This window comes from Stegostoma tigrinum, chromosome 32 (assembly GCF_030684315.1).
Source record: "Stegostoma tigrinum isolate sSteTig4 chromosome 32, sSteTig4.hap1, whole genome shotgun sequence".
Lineage (NCBI taxonomy): Eukaryota > Metazoa > Chordata > Chondrichthyes > Orectolobiformes > Stegostomatidae > Stegostoma > Stegostoma tigrinum.
The window spans coordinates 7,660,580-7,682,947 of NC_081385.1; the positions used below are offsets into that span (position 1 = coordinate 7,660,580).

Consider the following 22,368-nt stretch of genomic DNA (forward strand, 5'->3'; position numbering starts at 1 on the left):
CCGTGCCTCAGGTGAGGGAAGAGCTGAGAAAGAGAATCCTTCGTAGTAACCTCAGTGAGTGCAGCGATTCAATTCGTTCCTGGCTCAAAGCTAGCGACACAACCACTCTGCCACAAGTGTTCCTCAAATGACACAGATTCTTGAATAAGAAAGGAAACTGGGGGAGAAAATATGAAGGCATTGAATAGAGCAATTAAATATACCTCATTTTCCACCCGCTTGTTTCCACCATCCCTCAAAATTTCACTCTCCCCAAACACAACTACCATTTTGGGATTGCCTCTCTGGACCTCAGTTGCACCCAGGTTCAACTGTCCCTTCCAACCAGACGGCGCTTCCAGATCCGGGTCAATTGTTATCTTCCTCTTGTGGTTTCCCATCATATCCATGTGTGAGCATTTGACAAGGAGAGATGAAAGAGAAGGAACAAAGCCAAGACGGTAGCGACAAGAGAGAGATAACACACTAATTTACTTTGAAGTCCTACACACAAGAATGTAACTTAATACAAGATAAAGCAACTTGATCCACAGGGATTCCTTCACTGATGTGGAGCTAGAGACTGAATAACATAATGTCATTTAAAAATGACACTGTGAATAGGAGGAAAGAAACCTGTGATAGGAATCAATAAGAAGATAAAATTTATGGGGTATGTAAGTTCCCATGCTGCGAGGTAGTAAATTTATCCCCTGGGAGTGTGGAATATAATTCCAAATTACTCACAGTCATGTCATAGAATGCCTACAGTGCAGACACAGGCTATTTGGCCCAATAAGTCCACACTGACCCTCCGAAGAGCAAATCACCCAGAACCATTCCTCTACACTTTCCCTGTAATGCTGAACTTTCCATTGCTAACACACCTACGCTAGACATCCCTTAACACATTGGGACAATTTAGCATGGCCAATTCACGTAGCCTGCACAGCTTTGGACTGTGGGAGGAAATGGAAGTACCCGGCAAAAACCCAAGTACACATAGGGAGAACACGCACACTCCACACAGACAATTGCCGAAGGCTAGATGCAAACATGGGTTCCTGACGCAGTGAGGCGGCAGCGCTAACCACTCAGCCGCTGTGCCACCTGCCTCCTTCATTCAATTGCTCAAACCTTTGAGAAAAGGAGTTGGGATGTCATGTTGAGGTAGTTCAGGACATTGGTGAGTCCTCTTCTGGAGTACAATATGCAGTTCTCGTTCTCCCTGTTTTAGGAAGGGTATTATTAAACTGGAGAGGGGTCAGAAAAGATTTACCAGGATGTTGCCAGGAATAGAAGGCTTGAGTTATAAAAATAGACAGGAAAGGCTGGGATATTTTTTCACTGGAGTGTAGGAGGTTGAGGGGTAACCTTATTAAAATCATGAGGGACAAAGACAAGGTGGATGACAGAGGATTTTTCCCTAGTGTTTGAGAGTTCACACCTGGGGACATATTTCAACGTGAGAGGAGAGAGATTTAAAAAGGCATGCGGTGCAACTTCCTTGCACAGAGTGTGCTTCATGTGTGGAATGAACTGGCTGAGAAGTGGTGGATCCAGGTACAGTTACAATGTTGAAAAGGCATTTGCTTAAATTCATGAATACGAAAGTTTTGGAGGGGTATGGGACAAGTGCAACCAGGTGGGACTAGTTTAGTTTGGGAATATGGTCAGCGTGGACTGGTTATACCAAAAGGTCTGTTTACATGCAGTGTGGCTCTATGACTGAATTCACCTGTGTAAAAGCCTTGACTTTGAGCATAAGTTTACATCAAGTTATATTAGATCTTTTGTCCATTACAGATTTCTCCCATTAACTTCAATGAAAATAAGGACTAGGAGAAATGTTTAGTAATTGGCCATTGCTCATTACAAAAGTCAAAATGACTCCCTGGTGTGCAAACTGGACACTAATTTTATTGCTCATTGTCTTACAATTTTGTGCAAATGAAAGCCACAAATATAAAGGGCATAAAACATGAAGAAAGAGAATAAATTATGCAGCCAATTCTGCAATATGTCCCTCAGTAATCATTAAATCTCACAGTTGAAATGACCACGTTTAAACACAATTTTTTCTCCCAGTATCTGTTTCTAAGCTTCAGTTGACCGACAAGGATTCTAGTCTTGTACCTTTCTTGCCAAATCAAAGAGTTTTGAATATCTTGACACTTTTGCTCAATTTCATCAGGGGAGATGATGGCCTAGTGGTATTATCAGAGACCAAGATAATGTTCTGGGGACCTGGGTTTGAATCCTGCCATGGCAGATGGTGGAATTTGAATTCAACAAATATTTGGATGTGAATCCATTGTCAGTTGTTGGGGGGAAATCCCATCTGGTTCACTAGTGCCCTTTAGGGAAGCAAACTGCCTTTCTTACCTGGTCTGACCTACTTGTGACTCCAGACCCACAGCAATGTGGCTGACTCTTAGCTGCCCTGTGGTCAATTAGAGATGGACAATAAATGCTACCTAGCAGTGACACCTTCACCTCATGAACAAATAAAGCCAAAAAAAACACCAATTTGTTTCAGATTTAGATCATAAGATCATAGAATCTGTGGCATCCAGCCTAATGCAGTGCAAGGGTTTGACTTCATAATCCAGAGATTCCAGCACTCTCATTCGAGTGCCACTGAAGTATCAGTAGTAGCACCCTCCCCCCTATGCAGCAAAGGTTGTGAATTCATAGTTCACTGATGCTCTGGTGCTGTACTGTCAGATGTGCAGCCTTTTGGATTGGTGCTAACCCTGCCCACCCTCTTAGGTCAATAGAAAAGATCCCATGGGCTTACTTTGAAGAAGACCAAGGGTGTTCACCCTGTGTATCCTGACTTTATCCCTCAAATAGCACAATTAAAACTAGTGTACAATGATTACTGCATTACTTCTGAGGGGACTTGCTGTACACCAATTCAATGCTGTCATTTCTACTTCGCAGCCATGGCAACATTACAGAACTAAATCATTGGTTGTAAAGGGTCATGGGTCATCTTACAGTCATAAAAGTTCACTCTAGAAAAGCAAGCCTTTCTTTTCATGGAGGATTTCCGCTGGAAGTGATATTTTTCTCACAAGCCCCTAAATCAAAGTGCCCTGTTAGCTGATTCGAGTGGTTAAGTGGTGGTTATTTGAAGGAGAGCAGCACCATCAGGGCAGACTTGATTCAACGTGGTGTGAGGGCATTGTTGGGACCAAAATGGCTGCTGTGTTTGCCAACACACAGAGGATTTACACTTGTATTGTTCAAAGCACCTCAATGTGATGAGATGCAAAGTAAAATGAAATACTTTTAATTAATGCTTCTGCTTCATTTCTACTGAGATATGAATTTATTTTGTATGTTCCAAGGTGGTGGGGGAATGGAGATTCAGCAGGATCCATTGTGATATTTTCGTAACTCTGGATGTCATGATGTGCACAGCGAGTATCCTTAACCTTTGTGCAATTAGCATCGACAGGTAATGTATACATTTACAATATAAAGTTACAGTGCAGGTTGGGTTTTGCAGTCCACAATAAACACAATCCAGTAGCTGTTGAGTGCAGTGACAGGTCTGACCGTGCAGCTGGTTTGCAAATAAATCTTTGAGTCATTCTACAGTACAACCATCGTAAGCAAACCAGCATGTCTTACCTAACTCTGGTTCTCCTGAGAATGTTGTTTCCTTAAATTGTTGATTAAGGTTTGATAAAACTGAATAGTTTGATAGACTATTTCATAGGACATTTAGAAGTCAACCACTTTGGAGTGGGTCTGTTAAAGAATTTTCTTCCCTAAATTTGGTGAAATTCAGTTTTTACCATCATCTCATGGATCGCCATTACTTTATTTCTTTATTTCCAGATTTTTAAAATACAATTCAAATTCTCAAGCCACATTCAAAGGGAGGTGGTGGCCTTGTGGTATTATCGCTAAACTGTTAATCCAGAGCCCCAGACAATGCTCTGGGCGCCTGGGTTTGAAGCCTACCTCAGCAGTTTGTGGAATTTGAATTCAATAAATATCTGGAATTAAGGATCTAATGATGCCCATGAATCCATTGTCAATTGCTGGGGGAAAACCTTCTGGTTTACTAATGTCCTTTAGGGAAGGAAACTGCCACCCTTACCTGATCTGGCCTACATGTGACCCCAGTTCCACGGCAATGTGGTTAACTCTTAACTACTCTCTGAGCAATTAGGGATTTTCAAAAAATGCTGCCTAGTCAGTCACACCCTCATGCTATGAATGAATAAAGTTTTCAACACTGTTAATGTATTACAGATTTCCTTGTTTTATCTATTTAAAGTAACATGCAGACGTTGTTAAGTTTTGAGTTTGTATGATTCCTGGTTCTACCAGCGAGGAGAGGATCCCCAGTGGACAACATCAGACATTGCAATTACCCACAGGCTTCAGAGCTCACATGATCTAGATCTCACAGAAACCTGGAAATGAAAGGGGACGATCACAGACCAAACCACTTCAGCTAATGGTGTCAAAATCGGCAATCTCCTCACTGCTGTCACTATGTTATAATGGTGATTATGATCTAGGATGCCATGGATAGCACTAATCCATCTTATTGGCAATAACCGAGTCATTGACACTAAGTGAGGAAGGATGGCCATGCTCACCTCAACTTGTAATGGTTTTGATTGAATAGTAGAGCAGCCGGTGACTTTACATCTAAGATACATGGCAGTTTCTTGTGAGGCATTAGGGCTGAAATTAGCTGCAGGCTGTTAACATGAAGGAAAATCACTGATGTACTGGAGGCTGTAATGGCGGATCTTATCTTGCATTTTCACGTAAACCAATCAGGTCCTAACTGCTTTATGCAAAATGGCATTTATAAGTTTATAAATTGTGTTAGCATTAATTGAGGAATCCCCAGCTGTAACATAATGAGTATAATGTATCACTGACTCCAAACAGCATGAGTCCTATTATTTTTCAATTATCGAACAACGAGTGACTAGCGAATCATTGATGAGGATGCAACTTTCAAGCTCAAGGGGTTTGATTTCACTTCCACCACATTGGCAGTAGCATGTTGGAGCGATACATCTGCTCATGTTACAATCCAGCTGACTTGTAACTTATTGATCTCTCTGGGTTGTTTGAAATGATTCAGTTGATAGGGGAGGTAAAGAGAAATCATTTCCACTGGTGAGGGGAAGAGAAGGGAGGGGTTTCCAAAACAAGGCGAACGTCCTTTAAATTTGAAATACGCCATTTAAAGGAATGTGCCAGGAAGCAGACCTTCGCATAAAATGTGTTGAAAACTTTAGATTTCCAACACAGAATGTTGAAGCTGAAGATGAATTGAAAATTTAAAAATTGAGATTTTTTTTTGGTCAGGAAAGTGAATTCAGGCTAATGGACCTCAGGTGGATAACTGGAATTGAAATATAGATCAGTTTGACCTAATTCATTGGAACAAGCATGAGAGATTGAATTGCCCTCCCTCTGTCCTTCCAAATTTGACAGGGTTCTTAACAGATGGGTGATCTGTTCAGACAGATACTGTCCAGGGGGTGAAGGTGGAAATTGACCCTCGATGTCCATTGAGTTGAGCATGTTTCAATTTATCCTGCCGTCTCACTGTTCTTTGGTTGGCATGTCAATGGCCATTTCTTTATCTGTGTTGGTTAGCTCAGTTGGCTAATGGCTAGCCTGTGATGCTGAATGATGCCAATGGTATGGTTTGAGTTCCCGTATTGGCTATTGATAATTTATGGAGGCCTGCTTACCTCCCATGCTCCATGCTTACAGAATGATGCTCTCCAATTCGCACATAACCAACTGTTTCTCTGTCTTGAATATTTGAATGACTCAGTTCCCTTGTAGATATTGACAAATTGGCTCCGCCTGTGTGTTTTTCTTTTGTATATTTGCATGCCTTAGTTACTCTCTGTGCATGTTTTGCCTTCTCTATCTTTCTCATTCTGTATATCGCTTCATAAGTGAAGAATAATAGCAATTATGTTTAAATATTAATTTATAATTGAATTCCAAGCAGTCAAATATTTACAAGTTAAAAAGTCTTGACATAAAACAGCATGACCAAAATAGGGCAGGGAGTCAGGTACTTCTTGTACATGCTGTTTTTAAATATTTCATTACCGACTCCCCTGTACGGTTTCATTTTGCAGGTACACTGCTGTTGCCATGCCGATGCTTTATAATACCCGGTATAGCTCCAAGCGAAGAGTCACCGTTATGATCTCCATTGTCTGGGCTTTGTCCTTTGCCATATCCTGCCCGTTGTTGTTTGGACTGAATGACTCAGGTAACAACATGCTTTAATTAAAAAATGCATGTCCCTTGTTTTCATATTTTGGAACATTATGCTATTCCTGCAGGGAGTACAGTCAGATGTTCATCTTCAAATTATGTAGCAAGTATTAATTTGAAGTATCTGAGCAGGAGGATCGTAAAAGGGCAGGGTGAGAAACGAGGCTAGATAACAGGGCATTAGCTAAAGCGTTAGTATTGGCACTGCTGACATGCGCTAAATGCCATCTTGCTGGACTGTGATTTCCATGAACCTATAAAACCGACAATAACCAACACTCAACATAGCATTATCCACATCAACTCATCACTTTGACAGCACCTTCCAAACCAGACCTCTACCACCTAGGTAGAAATGCAAGTTCCTTTCCAAGTCACACCCACTCACTATTTGGGACTACATCACTGTTCTTCATTGGCACTGAATCAAAATCACAGAGCTTCCTATTCACTAAGTGATACCATCATCTCATAGACTGCAGCAGCTCGAGAAGGTGGTTCACTGCCACTTTCTCAAGACCCAATAGAGATGAGCAATAATTGCTGCTGTGATAGTGATGACCCAAAAAACTATACTTAATATCCCTTTCAATTATATCACTGGGGAAAGTTGCAAAATGGGAGGTTGAGTGCTTCTTAAGAGGAAAAAAACAAAAAAAAACCTATTGTTGATTTTAATTTGATGATTTCACTTGCTCAAGTTATGATGATGTTAGAATATCACATGCAACTTAAAGCTTCTCAATTCATTACTCTATGACTTCTAAATCTCCCTGATAGCAAGGTAATAAATACAAAAGCCCTTACGAAATCCTCACTAAATAAATAAACTGCCTTCAAGAGCAGGTCAGAGGCTAAGAATCCTGCACCAAGTAATCTCCTGATTCCCCAAAGACTATCCATCATCTATGAGCACATGTCAGGAGTGTGATAGAATATTCCCCACTTGCCTGGATGGGTTCAGCTCTAACAACACTCAAGAAGTTTGACGCCAACCAGAATAAAGCAGACTATTTGATTGACACCACATCCACAAGCATCCACTCCCCTTACCGCTGGCAGTAAGTAGCAGCAGTGTATCCTGAAATAACTTCACAGAAGCCCGTATCCTGTCACCAAGTCACCCTGTATTTCCACCCGAAGAGTCCTTGACTCTAGTACTGCTTCTTCAGAGTCAGTTTCCATCAGCCAGGGCTCCCTGATTAGGCCAGATTAACAGCCTGAATCAGGCAACTCATATTCTATGAGGTCCAGCTCGCTGACTTTGTTACAATCACTTCATGTACCATCTACAAGATCTTCTCCAAGTCTCCTAAGATTGCACCCTGCAAACCTACAGCCACTTCCATCTAGAAGGACATGGGCAGTTGACACATAAGAACACCATCATCTGCAAGTTTCCCTCCAAGCCACTCACTACCCTGACTTGGAAATATATCCCTGTTCCTTCACTGACACTGGGTCAAAATAACTTGAATTCCCTCACTACAAGGATTGGGGGTCTGCCTACAGGACATGGATTGCAGTAGTTCAAAAAGGCAGCTCACCACCAAGTGGCTACTAGGGATGGGCAATAAATGCTGGGCCAGCCAGGGATGGCCATGTTCCATGAGTGCTAGACAAAATTTCAGATATTTTAATTCTGCTTGGATCCATGTAAAATAAACAGCTGCTAAGATTGTGCAAAATAATTTCCTGCAAATGGAAATGGTCCAGTGATCTTGGATATCTCAGTTCACTTTGCCTGAAGATGCATCAGTGTTAGTTCCAATTCACGAGGTCCTACTGTAGCGTTAGCTATGGGCTAGCCATGTGGCACTGTTACTTCCCAGCCTGAAGCTTGTGGATTCAGTTCTTAATCGAAACACCTGAAAACAGGATTCAAGCTAATGTGCCAGTGTAGTACTGAGGAAATGATGCTTTGTCAGAGGGGCCACCTTTCAGATGAAACTTTAAACTTAGTCCCTGTCTGCCCTTTTAAATATATACAATACATACAATGGAACCATTTTAAAGCAGAGAAAGCGGTGTTCATTCCAGCATGTCCTCATCAATATCTATCCCTCAAAAAATGCTGAAATAAATCAATTACTTGATCATTATTGTTGTTGCTGCAAATTTGCTGCTGTCTTTCCTCACCTTACAACAACATCTGCAGAAACATTTAATTAAAATAAAGTACTCTGGTCATCTGAGGTTGTGAAAAATGCTGTATGAATACATTTCATGGTTGGAGAATTGAATGTCCTCACATTGATGACTTTAATGAAAAATACAAAAAAAATTACTATCCCGTCAATTTTGATTGTTAAGTGAATGAACGGAACAGATGCTGAATGGATGCAACAGCGTTCAAAACTATGAGTATTCTTGGTTTAGAATATAATGAACAAGTCTCGTAATGATGGTCTCACATGTTACATTTTCACAAAGGAGCCAAACTTAGTGCAAATTATCTAACTGTGCTATTCTATGACGGCGAAAATAACCTTTCAATTATTTCTAAATTACAGACACGAGAGATGACACCATCTGTACCATTATCAATCCAGACTTTGTTGTCTACTCGTCCATTTTCTCGTTTTACATCCCTTTCATTGTCACGCTGCTGGTGTATGTCCAGATTTATGTAGTACTGCGGAAAAGGAGGAAGCGGGTGAACACGAAGAGAAGCAGTAGGTTTGATTCTGAAATCCAGGCGCCATTAAAGGTAAATTGCTGTGGCAACAGGACGATTGCATTTTGTCCAGATTTCTTGTACATCACATGCACAGTTTTATGTTCAAACTCCTTCCAAGGATTTAGACCCAACCTAAAAGCTGACACTCAGGAGATCAATGGGAACTTATCAAAATTCATTCAAAAATATTGATGTCGGGGATGATGATGTACCCCAATCCCAATGGATCATCCTCATTCATACAGAGTCTAAAGGCTTATCTAATTAGCAGTGGCTGAGGTTAAAGCACTGTTGACTCCTTTTGAGAAGAGGCACTGTTTTAACAACAAATTGATCATTAGTGGCCGAAAGTAACAGCTGCAGGTTTTGCACAAGGAGATGTTAGTGACTGAAATGGGACTAAAATTGAGAAAGATCCCAGGACCAAATGATATGTATCCCAGTATGCTGTGGGAGGCAATGGGCGTGATTGCAGGGACTTTGACATTCAGTTTGATCACAGAAGTGGTGCCAGAGGGGCTGATACACAACTGTTATTCAAGAAGCGTGTAGAGATAAACCAAGGAACTATAAGACACTGTATCTAACATCTGTGTTGGGGAAACGTCTGGAAAATATTATGATGGATAAAATTAATCTCTACTTGATGAAGCGTGGTCAGCATGGCTTTGTCAAGGGGGTGTCATGTCTGATAGGTTTGATTCAGTTTTTCAAGGAGGTGTCTACATATGTAAATGAGCATAGTGTAGTTGATATAGTCTACATGGAGTTTAGTTATGTTTCACATGGGAGTCTGGCCAAAAAAGTAAAAGCCCATGGGATTCAGGGCAATTAGCAAGTTGGATCCAAACTGGACTTCATGGCAAGAGGCAGAGAATAATGATTGAATGTTGCTCTTGTGACTGGAAGCCTGCACCCAGTGCTATTCATTGTGCTCATCACATTCAGAGATGACACGGAAATGAGCAGTTTGCTAAGTAGCAAGGAGGAAAGCAATACAATACAAGACAATATAGATGGCTGGTCAGAACCGCAAAACAGTGGCAGATCTGAAAAATTGAGAGTTGATGTATTTAGGGAGAACTAACAAGGCATGGGGGCATATAATGAATGGTAGGACCACGAGAAGTACAATGAATCAGAAAGATCTTGGTGCGATTATCCATAGACCTTTGAAGGCAACAGGACATATAGACAACGATGTTAAGAAGCCAGATGAGATACTTATCTCTATTAGTCAAGGCGCTGAATACAAGAGCAGCAGTTTATGATGTTACTGCATATAATGTTAGGGAGGCAACAATTTGGAGTACTGTATACTGTTTGGGTCACAGCAGCCTAGGACAAATGTGATTGCACTGGAGAAGGTGCAGAAGAGATTCATCAATATCTTGCCTGGGCTGGAGTTGTTCAGCTGTAAAGAGAGAACCAACTGACTGGGGTTGTTTTCCTTTCAACGCAGAAGCCTGAGATGGGGGGATCTGATTGACCTGTACACAGTTATGAGGGTTGACAGAAAGAAATGTTTCCCCATAGTAAAGGGGTCAATAACCAGACAGCAGGAGATTTAGAGAGGATTTAATGAAAAAATCTTTTCACCCAGAGGGTGGTGGTATCTAGAGCTCACTGTCTAAAAGGATGGTAGAGGAGGGAACTGTCATAATATTTATGAAGTATTTAGATGGCCATTTGAAAAGCTATTTCATACAAGCTTATGGGTCAAGTGCTAGAAAATGGAACTAGACTAATTAGGCACTTGATGACTGGCATGGACACAATGGGCCAAACGGCCTCTTTCTTTGCATCAGACTCCATGACTCTAAGTTATGTTGACCAGTTTTTCATGATTCCAAAGATGATCAGACATCAAAGATGACATATTTGTCTCCATCAGGATCTCATGATAGACTGCTTCTCCTCCACCCAAACTCTGTGTGACATCAGATTGGGTGGAACTTAATGCATCTTCAATATTAAGCTTCTTCCTCAATCTCTCTCAGAACAATCATAAAAGTGAAACCATTATTTACATTCCTCCCTCAACCAACTTTATCAAAAACATGTAACTGTGCTATTACTTTTCATGAAATTGCTGTCTCATTTGCCGACACTACTGTTTCCCACACTTCTCGTGACCCTGATTTGAAAATGGTCACGATCGCTCAGTGAGAACTGGGAGAGAGCAGGGAGGAGGGGCTGAGAGAGCAGGGATCCTGCTGGAGCTCCATTACCTACGGTATGATCTGCAGCAGAAACTAATGCCTGAAAGCTTGTGGAGGCAAAATCTCGGCTCACAATCTCTCTTGACATTTTGCGAAGGCCTGACCTCAATAACAACACTGCATGCCTCGGTAATACATTTTGCACAACCCACTTTGAAGATTGGCTGTGCATTTTAGCAAATGTTGCTCATCATTCCCACCACGTTGAATATGATTTTGTATTTTAAGGTTTTTATGATGTCACAGAAACTTATCAATAAAATGGTGGAATGTGGAGAAGACTGCAGAATGAGGAAATAAAATGTGTAGAATTCTTTCTGAGTCAGAATAAATGTTCCTTATGTATACTTAGGATAAATGTACCCATCCGGAGGACGTGAAGCTGTGCACGGTAATTGTGAAATCAAATGGAAGTTTCCCAGTCAATAAAAAGAAAGTGGTGAGTGTCAATAATCATATCATCATATTGACTTGTTGCAGTAATACTTCAGCTATGAATAGCAGACCAGTGTGACATACATGTTCGAAAATACAAGATACAAGTGTACACTTTTGTCTATCCAAATATCAGCAATAAATGAGCGCAGGAAAGATCAGTGAGAAACTGGAGAAATAAAGAATTTCTTAAAAATTATTTTTTAAAAGCTATACTTAAATTATGTGGAGCTTTGATTAGACCACTTCTTAGGTGCTGCTTTCTCTTTTGATGCATTATATTTCAGGCAACTCAAATTAAATCTGTGCTTGAAGACTTTAATTATGCGATTTTGATCATGCTATATTTGTAGATGTTCCTGCAATGAACTGTAACTGGGTACATTTGTACATTGCCTCAAAAACTGGAGTACTGTGCGTAGTTCTGGCTGTCATGGGAAGAACATGATTATATTGGAGAGCTTGCAAAAAAGATTCACCAGAATGTTGCCTAGTTCTGTGAATTACAGCTATGAGGAGAGACTAGGTTGTATTGTTAATGCCACTGGATTAGTAATCTAGAACCCTTGGCCTAATGTTTTGAGGACATAGGTTTGAATCCCACAGCAGCAGATGGTGAAATGTGAATTCACGTTTTCTTAAAAAGTCTAGTGTGACCATGTAACAACTACCAATGGGTGTAAAAACCCATCTGGTTCACTCGTGTCCTTTTGGGATGGAAAACTGCTATCCTCACCTAGTCTGGCCTACATGTGACTCCAGGCCCACAGTAATATGGTTGACTCTCAACTGTCCTGATGGTATTTAGGGATGGGCAACAAACGTTGGCCTAAACAGAAGTGCCAACATCACATGAATGAATTTTAAAGCAAATGTTATGTCGGAAGTTTCTAGAAGTAGGATCCAACATGTACGCCAGCAAAGGAAAATCAGAGGCATTAATCTCTGTTGTACTTTATCATCCTGTGTTGTTTGTGGCAGTTTCCATGAAAATCATCTTCCAGGCCTAGGACTTCCCAAAACAATCCGCATTTGATGAAGGATGCATCAGTCTTGGAGAAGGTTCGGTGCAGGTTCACCAGGTGGATACCAAGTCTTAAAGGGTTAAGTGATGGGAAGAGGCTGTACAAACTGAGTTTGTATTTCTTTCAAGATAGAAGTCAGAGTGATGATCTGATTGACATGTTTAAAATGATTATAAAAAAGCCAATTTCTCTCAAGGAATCATTCATCTATATAAGGCTGCATCATTGAATTTATTCAAGGCTTAGTTAGATAGGTTTTCAATAAATGTGGGTCAGGGGTCATGCGATCTAAACAAAAAAGTGGAGCTGATACCACAACCAGACCAACTATGTTCTTATTGAATTTGCAGAGCAGGCTCGAGAGCCAGAATGGTCTAATCCTGCTCCTAAGTCCTGTGTTCCTATGATAATACAAATACAGAGAAATTACTTCACTGTTGTATGGATCAAGAAGGAAGGGACATTCAGTGAATATTAGAACTAGTCCATTTTAAAGGGAAAATCAGAATTAGGGACACTAGCACAGGAGTTCTGCTAACACTTTTACACACTGAGGTCAGCCGAGTTTCCTTACAAGGTGATATCAAAGGATTTTTTTTTAATATTTTCTGATCAACCTGTTCAAAGATGTTATTGTACACTTCTGGAGCAGGTGGAACTGGAACCTGGAACTCCTGGGCTTAGAGGTAGGTTCACTACCACTACAACACAAGACCTTCTATCAAGGGACTTATAAGTGAGGCTCAGATCAGCATTGACATAACTGAGTGCGAGTGTAGCACAAAGAATTGAATGGCATAATCCTGTTACGTGTTTAAAAGAAACAGCATGTTATTCTGGCAAAAGTTTGCTAATCAGTATCCTTACTGGGGCCTTTCACACAGAGATTCATTTTCAGCCTAACATGCACATTGCATATTTATTTGATTTTGTTTTGGATATTTGATCCTGGTCCAGGAAGCGGTCAGCCACCAGGATGATATGGAGATGGACATGATGTCCTCAGCCAGCCCGCCATTGGAGAAGACCAAGCACAAATTAGCGATGGTCAACCGGCAACTGACGGTACCTACTCCATCTAATCAAGGAGCCAGCTCGAGCATGCCATCGCCCAAAGGCAGCCCGGTAAAAGGTGAGAAGAATGGGCACCCCAAAGACATAACCAAAGCGCCCAAAGCTTTCGAAATCCAGTCGTTGCCAAATGGCAAAACAAGAACTTCACTGAAGAGCTTGAGCAAAAGGAAGCTGTCCCAGCAAAAGGAGAAAAAGGCAACTCAGATGTTGGCCATTGTCCTTGGTTAGTACTGCCCTTGCTTCTCTCATTTATTTTACCAGGGGCTGATGCAAGTGTGATCTCTCATTTTCCTTGCTGACCATTTACTGGCCCCTTGTATTTTTCTAAATTAGAACGGGGGAGTCAATGCCTGGTGGTATTGTTGCTCGGCTATTAATTCAGAGTCCCAGTTCATGAGTTTTGAGAGGATTTGTAGCTCAGGTTGAGGTTCTGGATGTGAGATTGCTCGCTGAGCTGGAAGGTTCATTTTCAGACGTTTCGTCACCATTCTAGGTAACATCATCAGTGAGCCTCCGATGAAGCACTGGTGTTATGTCCCGCTTTCTATTTATCTGGTTAGGTTTTCTTGGGTTGGTGATGTCATTTCCTGCATTGGTAATGTCATTTCCTGTTCTTTTTCTCAGGGGATGGTAGATTGGCTCCAAATCAATGTGTTTGTTGATGGAGTTCCGGTTGGAATGCCATGCTTCTAGGAATTCTTGTGCGTGTCTCTGTTTGGCTTGTCCTAGGATGGGTTTGTTGTCCCAATCAAAGTGGTGTCCACCAGAATACATGAACATCAACTAGCCACAAAACGACATGACCCACTATCACTCGTATCCTTACATACAGATGAGGAAGGACACCACTTTGATTGGGACAACACATCCATCCTAGGACAAGCCAAACAGAGACACGCACGAGAATTCCTAGAAGCATGGCATTCCAACCGGAACTCCATCAACAATCACATTGATTTGGAGCCGAACTACCATCCTCTGAGAAAAAGAACAGGAAATGACATCACCAATGCAGGTAATGACATCACCAACCCAAGGAGACCTAACCAGATAACTAGAAAGCGGGACATAACACCAGCGCTTCGTCGGAGGCTCACTGTTGATGTTACCTAGACTGGTGACGAAACATCTGAAAAATGAACCTTCCAGCTCAGCGAGCAATCTCACTCCCAGTTAATGTTCTGGCATCCTGAATTCAAATCCCTCCACGGCAGATGGTAGAATTTGAATTCAATAACAAAAGAACAAAATCTCGAATTAAGAGTCTAAGATGACCGTGAATCCACCGTTGCTTGTTGGAAAACCCCATCTAGTTTGTTAATGTTCTCTAGGGAAGGAAATTACCAACCTTACCTGGCCCAGTGTACATGTTACTCCAGCAAAGTAGGCGATGCTAAACTGCTCTCGGGATGGGCAGTAAATGCTGACCCAGCCATTGGCAACCACATTCTGTGAATGGGGAGAAAGTTCAACTCAAGTCAATTCTTAACTGACTGTAGAGAGAATAAATCAGTTCATGAAGTTTACTAAGGCAGGTCCCCACTATCAAAATAGAGGTTATGGTGACAGCTTCCTCCCACACTGTAAATGCCCAATGCAAAATTGGATTGGAAAGTCTAAATGAAGCACTTACATGATAGGGAGTATTCATTACTTGGAACTAGGTTGCCAGTCTCAACCAGAAGTGTTATGTGAATAATGCACTAAATGGATATATTAAACAGTTGCAGCAGTAGATGGGACAGGGAATGAGGAATGGTGGTTGCTCAGGTCACTAGGGCTACAGGTAATGTTGGAATAGAGGTAAATGACCTTTTCTTTGGAATTGGGAAGAATGTGGGAGCATCTCATGGAAACTTATAAAATTCTAACATCACTAGACAGGGTAAGATCAAGACGAATGTTCCCTATGACCAGGGAGTTCAGAACCAGTGCCACATTCTAACGATAATGACATGTAGAGCTGGATGAATACAGCAGGCCAAGGAGCATCATACTTCACTGAGGACTGATTGGAGGGACCACTCTCTCCGTGACTCCCTTGTCCGCTCCAACTCCCCTCCAGCCCCACCACACACGGCACTCTTCCCTGCAACCATGGAAGTGCTACACCTGTCCTTATACCTCCCCACTCAAGCCCATCCCAGGTTTCAGGTCGGGACCCTTCTTTGACGTTTCAGGTTGGGGCGCTTCTTTAGATACCTGACTGCTTGCGGCACCTGCAAGTAAAATGGGCTGTTGTCACTTTCTACAAAATGACAGAGATTGAATTTCATAGTAATTCAATGCTCATGAAGTAACTTGTGACAGTTTGAGGATGTGGAACATCTCAGAAAGGTCTACTCTATGTGGAAGAAGCTAAACATGTAGTTCAACTGGTTAACTGTCACATGAAATTTGGCACTGGGACATTCCATTATGTACCAGTGATTCTAATAGAGACTCCATAATGAGTTCCTGTCCTTACTTCCTCTGCACAGACGCTCTCTCTATTTCAATTACTCTCAGGTTTCAGATAGAGGAGATCAAACATAAATGACTTTTATTCATGTCTGTGAAGATGTATTCAGTCACATCATAAAAATTGAATGAGCAAGTTCATTTTGTCTTTGTAAGTGAGAAACCACAGGTATTAAATAAACTGATGTTCTATGCATTACAATTTGTTCCTTGCTTCTGACAGATTCAGAGGCACAAAACCAATACAATCAAAACATTTTGCAGACACAGAAAAAATTTTAAACTTTGTCCACAAAATGAACCAGCTGATTCACTGGGTTTAAAGATTGGAGCTTTAAGCTTAAAATCAGAAAGTCAAACTTAAGAAAACACTTGCCACTTTCAATCCTCACCAGAGACCTTTACCAGAGCACTTATGGGTATCAAAGCCCTCTAACTTCTGCATCATGGGTTAAATGATTAAATTCACCATTAAATTCAGGGTTTGCTAAGACTACCCAGGTTGCGTTGGTGAAGGTTGCACAGTGGTAATGTCACTGGACTGATAATCCACTGGTTGACAGGACATGCGCTCTATTTCCACCCTGGCAGCTAGTGGAATTCAAATTCAATGAATTATTAATGCTGGAACTGAAAGCTGGTTTCTGTAAACATGAAACTATCAATTGATTGTCATTAAAAACAAACTACGTAGGTCACTAATTGCTTTCAGACCCATAGCAATGTCGTTGATTCTTATCTAATTCCTGAAACAGCCTGAGAAGTCACTCAAGTGTAACAAACTGTAATAGGCTGGACCATAGCAGTTCAATCAGGACTGGGTAACAAATGCTCACCCTGCCAGCGACTCATATATCGTCCGATGGAACAAAAAACTAAATGATAGCAAAGTTAGATGCATAGTGAAGGTATATTGAGACACTTAGATGATGCCCGTATTCATTTTCAAAACACTGTGTTATTGTGCATATTCTGATCAGTAGTGGTTGCTAAGAGCAACTTTCTCTTCAAGACTAAATTATCTGAACATTTCTCATACAAGTGTTGCTTTTTAATTGGCAACAATTCCTCAGGTAGTCTGAAAGCATCCTTTTTCCCTCCCTCTGGATCATTTACCTTCTATTCATCCTTCAGGCATCATATCCAAGAGCTGTCCCTTCTTACGATCGAAATCGTTATTTAAATAAATTTACACAAGGAAATTTACACAGGTCTCCATTAATCCTTGTGCAGTTTTAAAACTGAATTGCTTTGTGAGTAGACCCATCAAGACAAAAGAGACTGTCTTTGTTCAAAAAAAAAGACAGGTGGTGATTTAAGGGTAAAATGCCAAATTTTAAAATCTAGTTGCTGAAGACATTGCTCCCTGCAATTGGGTGAATAAAATTCTGGAAACACAAGAGGCCAAAACTAGTGCAGCAAAACATTTGTGGAATGTAGAGGTTGGAGGAGGTTACAGGAAATTGGAGGGATGAGACAGTGAAGGAGCTGCACTTTGAAAGCTTGTGGTTTCAAGTTGGATTATAATCTGGTATTGTGTGACTTCTGACCTCTTCACTCCATTCCAACACTGGCACCACCACATCAGAGTTAAACAGAACTTCATTAGAAAATGGGCAAGAGAGTTTAGGCTGAGTTCAGTTCATGGAGTCAAGACAGCGGGAGACTGATCAGGAAAACATTAGAATTGAGTCTGAAAAATAAAGTTCCTGCACATGTGTCATTGGACTTCAAACGTAGTTTGTTGTCAATGTTGAATATTAATCTCTGCTTCTCTTGTTTCTAGGTGTATTTGTTATATGTTGGTTGCCATTCTTCATCACCCATATCCTCAACATGCATTGCACAAAATGCTTAATCTCTCCAGCAATGTACAGTGCTGTCACCTGGTTGGGATATGTCAATAGTGCTGTGAACCCAATCATTTACACTACCTTCAATGTGGAGTTCAGAAAAGCTTTCATCAAAATCCTCCACTGCTGAAGAATTGGTCCAAAGGATGTAGTTGTGCCACATTTCTTCAAAGCTGCACCATAGAAGTGTACAGAGATGGCTTTTTTCATCAGTGTCACACTTTGTATTGCTCTTCTCTACAAAAGAGCCATATCCAAACTATGTGCCATTGTGGATTGGAAAAAGAAGAGGGAAAATAAAATTGAATCAGTGAAGGCATTAAGAGAATTTATCCCTCTTTACAAATGATGTCACCTGTCCATTCAAAACTAAGAGTCAATAGTATGGTGTAACAAAAGTCCATCCACATGGCTAGAAATTTCCATGTAATTACTATTCCATGACCGCCAAACACTGCTTTAAGGTCAGTGAATGAGGCTACCTGGTAGCACAGTGGACAGGTGAGCTTTGGACAGGCAACTAGAAAACAAAAATGATTGCCAACATCAGACTCTGAAGACATCTTTATCTCGTTCACTTAAGAACATTAACTTGAAGAATTATGAACCTCCCATCTCAGTGAGACCAATGAGTGAGATCCGATAACAGGTTGTAAAGAGTTATATTTGAATGTAATCACTGAATTTAATATTGGATGAAAAAAGTGAACTTTATTATTTGAATTATTGTGGACTAGTTGTGTGGGGCAGTTTTTTTTCAAATCAAGGACTCAAAACCCAGAATTAGCATTCACTTAGGCCAACTGCAACTAAGTCTGGTCAGTGTCTATTTATATCTCATTAGAGATAATGTATTGAAACTGGGAATAGCATAAGGCTTTTTGGGATGTGAACCAAACCAAACTGCAGTTGAATCATGTCAAATTAAAGGTGTAAGTTTCAACATGTTCATTTCACATATGCAGAAGAGATAGAGAACTTTGGAGTGTCATAAGTTATGACAGTTTGGTATCAGAAGTTGGTTGACTGCAACACATCAACATCCTGAGTGTTACATTGACCAGAAACAAAACTGGATTAGCCATACAAATAATCTGGCCACAACAGCAAGCCAGAGGCTAGGAATCCTGCAGCAAGCAATTCACCTCTGGATCCTTCAAAGCCTGTCCACCATCTACAAGGCACAAGTCAGGAGTGTTGTGGAATACTCCCCACTGGTCTGGATGAGTGCAGCTCCAAAGTCACTCAAGAAGCTTGACACCAACAAGGACAAAGCAGCTGACTTGATTGGCATCCTAGCCACTGTTTTCGATGTTTGCCCCTTCACCACCGATGCATAGTGCCAGCTATGTACCATTTATAAGATGCATTGCAGTATCTTATCAAAGTTCCTCTGATGTCGCATTCCAAACCCAAGACCTCTACCACCTAGATGGACAAGGGCATTAGACATATGGGAACATCACACCCTGCAAGTTGCCCTCCAAGCCACTCAGCATAATGACCCAGAATTATACCACTCTTCCTTCACTGTCACAAGGTCAAAATCTTTGATTTCCATTCCTGAGGATATGGTGGATGGACTTATTCAACATAGGCTGCAGTGACTGAAAAAGGCAGCTCACTCCACCTTCACTTGGGCAGTTAGGGATGTGTGATAATTGCTGGTCCTGCCAGCGATGCTTACATCCCATGAATGAATTACAAAAAAAAAGTCTCAGTATTCTTCCTGTGGAATGGAAAAATAGCTTCAAGGATTCCCTTTGCTGACTCAAGGATTTTCTTTTTGGCTGGAACATGGAATGCTGTTAGTGCTGGGTGATGCTAAAGAGTCCTCCAGAGCTGGGAAGTTTGTAGACACTCATATCCAGCTTTCCATATCAAGAATATTTGATTGAGCATAGATAAGCATTGGTTCAAGAAGCCACCTAAATGCACCTACGCCTCAAAGGAATAAATAATAAATGCTCATTTTATCAGTGATGACCATCTCCTGAGAATTAATCCTTTTACAAAAAAAATTGAGAGTCTTGTACTGAAGGATATCAGGGCCTGTAAACCCACATCTGGAAAAATTCCAAGAAGAATTTTCAAAAAGAAATTTGAATACCAAGCAACCCGTTCATTTAAGTTGGAGGAAGCTTTGACAAATTAAGATAATCTTATGCAATGAATTTACTCCCTGAAATTATATTCCAATTAATCTATATAATTTCATTGTTTTGGGGAGGTATTTTGTTATAATACAGATATTTTTATGGCAATGTGTGGCAATTTTTCACCGCTCAAGCACAGTCGGAAAGGACAGTGGTTCAGTGAAAAAAGATGTAAATGAAACATACTAATCAGGCCACTTACATTCTCCTCCAAATTATTTATATATATAGCAAAAAACAGGGGTCCCAGCACTGATCCCTGTGGAACACCACTGGTCAGAAAAGCACCTTTCCATTGCTACTCTCTGTCATCTATTACAAAGCCAGTTCTGTACCTGTCTTAATGGGTCACCATGAATACCATGCGACCTCACCTTTTGTAGCAGGCTGCCATGAGGAACATTGTCAATGGCATTGCTGAAGTGTGTATAGAGAACATCTACTGCCCTGACCTCATCAAATATCTTTGCCACTTCCTCAAAAAACTTAATCAAGTTGTGAGACCTTCCTTGCACAAATCTATGCTGCCTATCACTAACAAGTCCATATTTTTCCAAATGTGAGTAAACCCTATCTCTAAGAATTATCTCCAATAATTTCCTTACCACTGTTGTAGGGATCACTGGTCTGTCATTTCCCAGATTATACCGCGCAGCAGCACACAAATCATATCAAACTGTAGCTATTCTGTCGACAAAGACAAAAATGCTTAAACATAAAAGACCAGGATCCCAAAGTAACGTGTTGTGTATTCCAAACTCTGAGATCTTAGTCAACAGTTACGTTTTTTAGTGGAAATTATCCAAATTTGCCACCTCAACAGGTGGAAACAAACTAATTGAGCCACATAAAGGTAGGAAACAGAGAAAAAAAGTCAGATTTCAAAAATTTAACATTTTTAAAAATGTTAAGCTCCTTGTCTGGGTCAAACAATTCCTCATAAAGTCTTCTTGGTCTAAAAAGTGTTTCTGCACCCAACTCTTGGATGGAAAAGGCTTGGGTCTTGAAGCCACATGAAGTAAATAAAATTTTGATGATTCCACAGAGCTCCTGGGATTGATCTAAGTATGTCAAGTACATCCCAAGATTGGCCAGAGCATTCAATTATTACAATGAAGCCAAATTACCATGGTGCAAAATGAAAAAAAAAACACTTTTGACTGGCCAAATGACATTGTTACTAAAAAAATTCAAAATTCTGTATGAAATAGATAGTATTTTCCACAGAATCCTAAATGCTTGGTAAGCCTGACTACATGATTTCCAACAGTTTACCTTTGCAGTAAAAATGGCAAAAAGCATTGTTCACAATGTTAAGTTCTGTTGCAAAGTCATGAAAGCGCATAAAAATGTTTCTGTACTTGATTTGAACTATATGAATTATTCTCTATGACTGGCAACTTGCAGTAGTTTATTCTATTCAGCTGTCATCCAGAAGAAGTAATTGGCCATTGTGTTTGATTTCATAGAGAAGTCAATGTTGATTAGATCAGTTCAACATAACTTTAAGATAATTATAAGCTTGGAGCACTGTTGCACACATACATCCTATCATGCAGAAAAAAAGATATCATCAGTATTAATATATGATGTTTCCTCTTGCAATAGTGAATTCTGTACCTTGTTAAAAAGATGATGGGACCATCGTGATTTTAGCTTGTTGGTGTTCAGAAAGCTTCGTCCAAAAGTGGCTTGTAGTGCTCTGACAATACATCATTCAGCTTCATTGAAGTTAATTGGATTCACAATGATATAATTGATCCCCTTGGTGCTTCTACGAGTATAGACTGTTTATCAAGTTATTTACATTTTGAAAGTTGTGATTTAGCATTAATTCCACTTAGAGTTCTCAAGTTTTACACTTTTATTTTAGGCATTGCCACAAACAATTCTTGCTCTATATCCATTTTTTAAAAAAATCTGAAGCCATAAAGCTTTATTGTCATTAGATTTTTGTTCCCTTTTCTCACAGAAAGGGGGAATTGGTACTGAACTTCATTGCTTGAAGTGACTCTGGATACCTGCAAAATTGAATTCCACAAAAATGACCATTAAGAAACAAAATATGAAATATCTGCTGGGTTTAAAATTTAAACAAAACATGTCAGTTAACTGTCAATCATTATTTGATGCATTTTCCATGGCAACACTGCTACCATTCAGAGTTCACTTCCCAATAAATGAGCATCCTCCTCT

At 40.4% G+C, this 22,368-nt stretch overlaps 1 protein-coding gene across 2 annotated transcripts in view; it reads left to right on the forward strand.

The window, feature by feature from the left end:
* Nucleotides 1–21,537, forward strand: part of LOC125466827 (D(2) dopamine receptor B-like) — a 131,120-nt gene extending 109,583 nt beyond the window's left edge. For both annotated transcript variants that reach the window (XM_048561903.2, XM_048561902.2), the window contains exons 3-8: nucleotides 3,336–3,445; nucleotides 6,126–6,262; nucleotides 8,781–8,977; nucleotides 11,522–11,608; nucleotides 13,587–13,926; nucleotides 17,950–21,537. In XM_048561903.2, coding sequence (XP_048417860.1) covers nucleotides 3,336–3,445; nucleotides 6,126–6,262; nucleotides 8,781–8,977; nucleotides 11,522–11,608; nucleotides 13,587–13,926; nucleotides 17,950–18,146 — 1,068 coding nt within the window. In that variant the 3' untranslated portion in view covers nucleotides 18,147–21,537. The remainder of the gene's footprint in view (nucleotides 1–3,335; nucleotides 3,446–6,125; nucleotides 6,263–8,780; nucleotides 8,978–11,521; nucleotides 11,609–13,586; nucleotides 13,927–17,949) is intronic.
* Nucleotides 21,538–22,368: the final 831 nt, after the last annotated feature.